At 34.8% G+C, this 8,931-nt stretch overlaps 2 protein-coding genes across 2 annotated transcripts; one reads left to right on the top strand and one right to left on the bottom strand.

Annotated features, from left to right (window-relative positions):
- Positions 1-2,416: 2,416 nt before the first annotated feature.
- Positions 2,417-3,693, bottom strand: LOC132047091 (uncharacterized protein At5g19025). Its single transcript, XM_059437988.1, has one exon. It carries the CDS (start codon positions 3,203-3,205, stop codon positions 2,552-2,554), a length of 654 nt encoding a protein of 217 aa, XP_059293971.1. The 5' UTR covers positions 3,206-3,693; the 3' UTR covers positions 2,417-2,551.
- A 1,803-nt stretch (positions 3,694-5,496) lies between these two features.
- On the top strand, positions 5,497-8,381 carry LOC132048367 (uncharacterized). The gene is made up of 3 exons (XM_059439275.1): positions 5,497-7,053; positions 7,701-7,844; positions 8,101-8,381. The coding sequence occupies exons 1-3, from the start codon at positions 6,769-6,771 to the stop codon at positions 8,113-8,115; spliced, it is 444 nt and encodes a 147-aa protein (XP_059295258.1). The 5' UTR covers positions 5,497-6,768; the 3' UTR covers positions 8,116-8,381.
- Positions 8,382-8,931: the final 550 nt, after the last annotated feature.

Raw genomic sequence — 8,931 nt, 5'->3', positions numbered from 1 at the left:
CAAAACATTTAGTAGGCGTTTTGACATGTCATTTGAAATCATGGTTTGAAACCATGAGATGAAATCAACATTTGGACATGCGTTTCATCTCATGATTTCAAGTCATGGTTTGAAATCCCAAATCATCCAAAAAGACATGATTTGAGGTTTCAAACCACGGTTTCAAAAATTTTAAATATAAAGCTTGACCCGTAGATATATTTAACAATTACTCCCACCAACCATTTATCAACCTTTATTTATGTCAACCTGCGGGAGGATTATATTAAAGAGTAGTTACATTACTATTCATGTTAAATTTTCTTTTTTATTGAACTAAAGTTTGATCCATTGATGTTATATTTTTAAGAAAGTCCTTCTAATAGTGTATTAATTTTGTTATGATCTATAACTTGCCATTTGGTAAGATTGTATAAGAATTGAGAATATTTTGATAGTTTTCACAAGTTGTGGGGTTTTTATGTCTATAAGAAAAAATATAACTTAAGAAATTCAAATTGAATGTCCAAACATGATTTCAAATCATGATTTCATCTCATGGTTTCAAACCATGTCCAAACAGCTACTTAGCTGCAATTGAACACAACAACAGGTTAAGCAACATAGGACGAAAAAGAGTTTTTGACCAATATCATCCTTATTGTTTCATCTCAACTTCCACTACATCCTTACAATATCTTACTTAACTAAAAACATCCCTTAAGTTTCCCAAACTTAATCAAAAACACCCCTCTATTAACTTTTCTGTCATTTCCTAACCGAGCTTGGACTATTCCCATCTTTACTCAGGTTCCTCATCAGGGATAGTTTCCTATGATCACTTCTTGATGATGATTTCCCATCTTTTCTAAAGTTCCTCAGGGATAGTTCCAGTGGGCACTTAATGATGACGATGTATACTGTATCAGAAAATCACTTTGAAACTGATAACTATTCCCTCCATCCCATTTTAACTTTTTTCACGCTCATTAAAACAATAAATACAATGTATAGTTTACTAATTAAGCTACCCATATTTAATAAAGTAGATTGATCGTTTTCTCTTAAATGTTTAATACTGTATGTACATGCTTTTCTTTAGTTATTAAGATATAATTGAAAAATTACCAACTTTAGTCTTGAATTCCTAAAATGATATAAAATGATAATAGTATTCAGTGGTTATGTTATTTGAATTATGCGTTCGACAATCAGTTATTCAGTATATGTCTACTCGTTTTGCCTTTACTTTATCCCTTGCAGGTTCTAGCTGTTCTCCTTCACCCGCTGTTTGTGATTCTTCTTAGCCTACCTCCACAAATTTTATACTTCTCTCTCTCCCTCATGTGCTAGCCTTACATATGAGGAATCTAATATTATGAATAGAATCTGTTGAGGATTTTAACATAAGAAAGGAGAAACTTTTGGAGTAAGTGATTTGTTGCTGGTTGCATTTGTCCAATTAGTCAGTTATGGAGTATTTTTTTTTTTTTTTTTTTTTTTTGAATAGCTTGTGGGAAATTGTTGAATAACAAGAACAAGAACAATTAATGCACGTGAGAAAAAGAAAGCTCTGTTAGATATAGATGGAAAAGTTAACAGAGGGATGTTTTTGGCTAAGTTTGGGAAACTTAAAGGGACATTTTCAGTTAGGTGAGATATTTTAAGGACGCAGTGGAAGTTCAGGTGAAAAAATAAGGATGATATTGGTCAAAATCTCGAAGAAAAACATACTTGTAATATGGCAGTATGAATATACCAAACAGAGAATCAATCATAGGACAGACAAGGACGAAGGTTGCCCATCCTTGTAACTGAAAGATTATCAAGGGCATATTTTCAGTAGCAGAAAAGTATATTGACAATCGGCTATACGACTCAAAGCCTACCCAGTTGAGTAGAAAATATTATCAACATAATTAAGCAATTTATAGAATGAAAAGACATCCTAAGCAGTTTATGACATCAGTTGCACAACAAACTGAAAAAGTGCGAAACAATTCAAGAAATTAAGACTCCAAAAGTTTATCAATTATGTACATAGAAAAATATTTCTATTCTCATTCCAATGCAGCAGTTGAGGAACCTAGCCGATCCAAAAATATGATCTTGATATGAGAAATAGAATCCAATGAATTTTTTTGAGACAACCAGGAAAAGCACTACGCATTGAAGTCTAATTGCAGAATATATCCAGAATAAAAGCTTCTTGGTAACGTACTGGAGATCGGGTTCGAGCGCTTTCTTCTAAATAACCTCCAGCAGAAATGCAGTAAAAAAAGGCCAGTGATTCTTTGTGGTCCTCTTTTTGGACCTCGCGCATAACGGGAGTGCACTGGGCTGCTCTTTTATATCCATCAGAATAAAGCAAATAGCAACACAATAGTAACAACTAACACGAGTTTAACAATACTTTAGAAAGAAAACACTAAAATCATAAATAAAGCTTTTTTATTTAATCCATTATAGTCATGTATATAAGCTTATAAAAGGGTATAGTGCTTTTCAGAGAAGATCACCCACAAAAGGAATCATCTGATTATTATTACAATATCCAATATGATTCCTATTATTATTTCTTGAACTTTCCAGTTTTCCTTGGACCAGGAACTTCCATTGTACCTATAGAACAACCACACCTGCCTCTAAACACAAGAACAGCTCTTCCATTAGGTGGAGCCATTCTTTTAAGCTCAGCTTCCAATTCTTGATGATGATCTCTAGGCAACTTAAACATCCCCTTTTTAACTCCATTTTTTGCACTGAAATTTGTCTTCTTAACACAATCTTCTGTCTCTAACTGTATATCAAATTCAGCAGCTTTTCTAAGCCTACGACAACCTGGTTTCCCACATCCTTTGCCTGTTGTACATACTGTCATTGCCAAAAGAGCTATTACAGCAAACAAAATGCTAAGTCCTAGACATATAAACACCAATGGAGCCCGAAAAATTTCATCTTTAACCACATAAGATACTTCTTCAAGAAATTCAAATAGTGTTTGCACCAAAAGATTTATGTAAGGATATAACAAAAACCCAGAAGCACCAACCACTGCAATCAAAATGACTACATCAATGATAGCTGAGTGAGATTGTTCACAATCACTTGATGGCATGTTCTTTTTTATTTGCCTCAATTTCACAAAGGGTAAAGTTGAATTCTTGGATTTGGTTCTGGTTAATTTTGGGTCTGTTGGAGGAATTGAGTTATGTAAATAGACCATTTGGGTTGAATAAATTCAAGATTGTAACTGGGGAATACGAAAGACTCAATCTTTAATGAAAATTAAAACTGGATTAATGAAGATTGCGAGAATCAGATCGACCCATCTTCCCAAATTCAATAAAGAGATTGGGAACTGTCGGTGGATATTGGAATTTGGATGGATAGTTGATTGGGGGATTTAATTAGATAAAGTTAGAAGATTGAAGTAATTTATAAGTAAGAAGAGTGATTAACTGAGAATTTATTATGGAAATCTGGCAAAAAATTGGAAGTTTGGCCGGCTAGCAAGAGTGTAGAAAGGGAAGCAAAGACGACAAGGAGATTGAATGAGTGTTTAAGTTCCTTCACATGAATGGTTTACTTGCTTCATACGCCCAAACTTTTCTTCTTTTTTTGCTTCTAATGGGCTATAAGTCTCTGACTACCAAGATGGGCCACATGGACCAGGACCTCCACAATTTTAGAAACTGTGCATAGTAACTCATGACTGATCTGGTGACCCGACTCAATCCCATGGTTAGAAATGAAGGATGACAATTTTCATTTCACTCCCACATATTCACACTGATCTTATTCGTATGGCTAGAAATTGATTTGAGAAGTATCTGGTATAATTTTGTTACCCAAGAAATGAGAATTACGTACATTTTAAAACTCTCTAGTCAGTAAATCCTACCCTGTACTCGCACTTAGATTAAAATTACCAATGTTTATTTTTTAAAACAAAATATATTTAATGATACTAAATTAATTGTTATTCAGCATATGATTGGTATACGTGTGAACTTATATATGTGTGAAAATTATCTTCGTCAAGCGAGTGACAATCTATTATTGATCGATCGGCCTCTTCAACTTTTGATGTAGCGGACCTATATTGCGGTTACTGGATGCTCAAGTAACTATTATTTTTTATCAACATACTATAATTTTATATTAAAAACTAGGTAGTAGACAAAAATATGCCGAGCACCTAATCTTAAAAGTCAATTAAACTAAAAGCAGCGGAACACCCACAATTTAAAATTTTAGGTCTGCCATTAGAAAAGACAATGCGACGCAACACTCAATAGTTATATTCGGTGTATTTTCCTTATACCGAACATGCTGCTAATACTCGATAAGAGCGGCTGGAGTATTGCCCTTGAATGTCTTGTATTCCTTCCTCCTTTTTTTCTGTTATTTTTATATGAATTTAGAGAGAAATAAAGGCATGGATATTTTTCACCTTCTTACGATAAATGTAGAAATAGTTTTATTTGCTATTCGGAGAAGCATGATACTGTTAAAGGAGTATGATATGGTCAAATTATGGTATAAGAATTAAATGGTATTACCCCTACACTACGTAAGAAACATATATAGTACGTCTCCAAATAGTAACGAATTGAAAATTATGTTGTTGATGCTGATGGTGAACGCGTCTTCCAAGCAAAAGGAGGTGGCATCATTGCCTTATACTTTGACCAGTGTGAGAGTATTAGTACTTTGTCTAAAGTCTAACGCAAAGTCGCGAAGTGACAAATAAGGAATTCAAAGTTGTTGGTCTATAGGCCGGGCGAAATCAGAGATAAAATTGTCAAACTTCGATTCACTGCAAATTGGTTGTTGTACGAATTAGTATTAGACTAAGTCGGACCAGCACAATTTGGCAATGATTTTAGTGGCGCTATATAGTCTTATCCTTCGATATTTGTGGGTATCATTTTTCCACTTTATGACTTGGTAAGTGGAGGTAAACGTTATGGAATGACCCAATTAAGCAGTCACTCTTATGTCATATCTTTCTATCAAAAAATTTTGTGAAAATTCATGACGTATATAATATTCTTAACTTAACTATTGATAGCAATTAGCAATAATCTCTTCAATAGCCATTGTGTTTTTTTTCTACTATCGTGTCAAGTAGATGCATCCGTTCATCAATAATCATTTCTTGAAAGCGTACTTCTTCTTGTAATGCTAATATGGACCTTTGATATTTAAATAAGATAAGTATCAGATATCTACATAACAACATAATATAATGACCTATACGAGCTGAGGATGTAAAGAAGTTAAAAAAGGGACAAGCATTTTAATTGGTATCCATTTATTTATGCGAAAGAATAGGCTGTCCACTCTGTTTGCCTTCTAATTACTTGAACAAGAACTTAATTCCAGTCTTACGGATGAAAGTGGAGGAGATTGCTACCATTGGAGCACTCCTCTATAAGTTCTTAGATTTGATTGGCGTTTATTACTAAGTTGATTGGAGTACAACACAAATATGAGTCCTAATTATAGAGTCTCTTACTCTTCCCAAAAGATAAATATGAAAATAAATGGTGGCAGCTAGCTGATGGGAGGGGGAATACATAAAGCCAATTCAAATAGTATTGGTTTTACGTCGACGAGGTTCACTAATATTTTGATCTTTTCCGATGACAAAATGCGCTTTATATTCCGCTGTTTCTTTACCAATTAAAACAAAGTTGAACTCAAAAGGGGGGAGAGAGAGAGCCAAATTGTTTCTCACCGTTCCAAAAATGACACAAGGAAGGAAGTTTTTATGGAGAAATCCAAAAGATTCAAAAAGCCATGAAGTTACAATTACAGAGAACCCAATAGCGGAACAAGATACAGCCTGTGTCAATAGAATTTCCAATCTACCAGTTGAAATAATGCATCAAATTCTTTGCTGGGTCCCACCTAAAGATGCAGCCAGAGCTAGTGTTTTGTCCAAGAGGTGGCAAAGCATTCGGACTTCTCTCCCAGGTATTTATATGGACGAATTCCAATTTGGGGTCAAGTTATTCCTAGAATCTGGAGATATATGGTTAGATTATAAAGATGCCTTCCTAACTTACTAGGAAAAATCCTTAGACAGGTGTGAGAAGCGTGAATACAATGGTGAAGTTTGCTTGCTCTATCTTCGAATGACCTGTTGATGACTTTAATCCTTCTAGTGAATTACCACTCAAAAAATGGATCCAGTTTGCCAAAAATAAGGTTAAAACGTTACATCTTGCTCTAGAAGGGCCTCCTGATTTTTTTTGAGAATTCTGGTATTGCATTTTTCTCTTCTACATTAGTAGTCTTATGTTTCCAGAATTGTGATATTACATCGTCATACTCTTTTATGATCCCTAGTCTAAGATCACTGTTTCTATGTGATGTCTCGATGGATGTTGATTTTGTATTTGCGGATTTCATTGCCGGGTTCCCTCGAATCGAGGAATTAATCATTGAGCCTTTTCCATATGACTTGGACACGATAGTAGTTCCAAATCCTAGCCTAATTTTTTTGAAGGTGATAATTCAATCTTATAACCGCGTCCTACTAGTTATAGACTCCACAAAGCTGGAATCTCTTGTATTAAATGACTTCAGACTGAGTAGATGCGAAGTACAGACCACTCCCACGACTACAGTCAAGAATTTGACATTGCAAAAAGTTCATGTCCAAGAAAGGACATTGAGTCCTTTTATCAACAGATTCCCTCTCCTAGAGAACCTGATGATAGATGGTTGCCGCCTTGATTCTTCTTCTGAAGATGGTATTTGGCTCCGTGATTTGCAATGCATTTTGTTTCTCACCAGCATCTGGCAAACGTTGTGTGGAAGGATGATGAATATGAAATAGTAGAGGAGATAATTATAGATGCTCCCAACATAAAATCTTTTGAGTACTCCGGTGGTCTCACGTCTTTTCCTGGAATAAAAGCTTCTCATGGGTTGGAATTTGTTAGACTTCATCTCAGGCCCAAAGTGCTTAATGCTCGCAGCTGGTACATTTGGTTGCGGACTATCTTGGAGTCTTTTGCTCATTCCGGGCATTTAACTTTGATCTGCCGGAGTGAACAGGTAAACTATTTTCCCCCTTGTTTTCGCTGTCCAATTAATCCTACATGTGTTTACAATGTTCCTTTATTGCGTCTCATACTTCATTTCGCAAGAGTACATTTGTGTTGACATGATTTAGTTTGAATTTGGAAAAAAAAAGTTATAAAAGTATTTGTAGTTGAAGTTGATAAAGTGGATTTGGAATCTTTGGTGTTTTGACATGAATTTTACTTGAAGAAAAAGTTGAAAGTTTTGTGAGTGGAAATTGGAATTACTTTTCATACTTGTTTTTGAAACTCCAAATTCGCTATGCAAGTTGAGGTTGAAATAATTGACCAAATTCATAACCAAACACTTGTCATTTTTTTCTAATGTTTGAAATAATATTCACGGACAAATGCCTAAAGTGCTCACAATTAGAAGATGATGAAACCTTTGATTCGTGAAGGGTAATAGCATCAAAGTGGTAGCATGTTAGCCTTTTCCTATTCTAACTTTTATTTGTTTCAAATATTTGAGTTCTTATAAGCTGTTTTTTATTGATATAGTTTGTAGCTATGACTTGGTTTCTAATAACTTTTCAGCTGTGTTATGTTCGACTGTTACCTTGCTTTTTGGTTGTCAGGATATTATCCTTCCTGATAAGCTAACTGAGATATTACTTCCAGCAATCAGTAAGATCGAGAATTTGGAACTTCAAAATTGATTCATCTACTGCCACTTCTCAAAATATTTTAGATGGCTTTATTTGGATTCTTCCAGGTTTGAAGACTTTGTCACTGACATTGGGTTCCATTTCAAAAATCATCGAGGTACTCGTAAACTCTACTTAATTGACTTCTTTTACATCTCTAATTCCTATTTTTCGGCTAATTCGTGTTAGTTATGATAGTCAATTTTGGCCGCGTTGGACCTTCATAACCAACAGTGCTGCTGAACATCTCACTAAGGAGAGACTAATTAGTAAGGAGACTTTTAGGTTGGAAGTATGCATTCTCTTCTAAGTATTATTTCTGGGTCTATGAAATTAAGTGTGACAAACTTTATATTTTATTATTGTAAATGCAGTTTCACAGAGGATGATGTCGAGGTTAATTCAGCCAGAACAAAAGCTGGCCCACAAGCAGAAGCTAACATAAAATGATTAGAGACTAGAGAGAATACTTCCCTTGGATTAGTGAATTTTTTTTTGTTTTGAACTCCATACTTTTGGAAGTAGAAGCAGACTTAGCTTGTAGCTAGCCAAACAGCTGATTCATGCTTAACGAATCACAAGTTCTCCCGTGCAAGAAATATGCTGTTGTTTAAAGTGCTCTTAATTAGGCGAGTTTGCTAGTTAATGTCACAATTGCGACAAATTAAATCATCATACAATATGGGCTATCATGTGGATTTGATAATAATTAAGATATGTTGGTTAAATGCAAGTACGTGGAATCAACCTCGAATATTATGCCTGCTCGTTTGATAAGAACAAAAACCGCACCGAGCAATTAAATATTCGTGCTTTAAAACCTTTGTTATTGCCATGTTAGTCTAATCTAGCACTACTGTCGTCTGTAGTTTAACTAGATGGGCACGGGCCCAACTCTTAGGCATCAACTTTACGTGTAGTTAGTGCCGGTAGGCAAATTAGTACCACAACTACGCTGCGACCCAGCTTGCTGTTCAAGATACAAATCAATATAAATTTAACTTCCTCCCTCAATCAATCCACCTAAAGCTAGTTACATTTAGAACAAATGTTCTTTACAATTTGCATTACAGACACTGGTGCTGCTGATTGCTATTAATGTAACAGTTGATGGTCAGTGCATAATTCAATATTTATCGACTCATTAGGTAGTAAAGTAGCGATAGATAATTTGGGAAAAACCGAAAATGGTAACAAAAACCTTC

The sequence above is a fragment of the Lycium ferocissimum genome, chromosome 2 (assembly GCF_029784015.1).
Source record: "Lycium ferocissimum isolate CSIRO_LF1 chromosome 2, AGI_CSIRO_Lferr_CH_V1, whole genome shotgun sequence".
NCBI lineage: Eukaryota > Viridiplantae > Streptophyta > Magnoliopsida > Solanales > Solanaceae > Lycium > Lycium ferocissimum.
Note: the sequence above shows the minus strand (reverse complement) of the source record. Positions and strands in the feature narration are given on the sequence as shown.

What these genes read in the sequence shown, in the direction of transcription:
- LOC132048367 (XM_059439275.1), top strand. Translation starts at nt 6,769, where the DNA reads ATGCATTTTGTTTCTCACCAGCATCTGGCAAACGTTGTGTGGAAGGAT. An exon ending in TGATCTGCCGGAGTGAACAG is followed by an intron (nt 7,054 to 7,700) that starts GTAAACTATTTT and finishes TATTACTTCCAG; the next exon opens with CAATCAGTAAGATCGAGAAT.
- LOC132047091 (XM_059437988.1), bottom strand. Translation starts at nt 3,205, where the DNA reads ATGGTCTATTTACATAACTCAATTCCTCCAACAGACCCAAAATTAACC.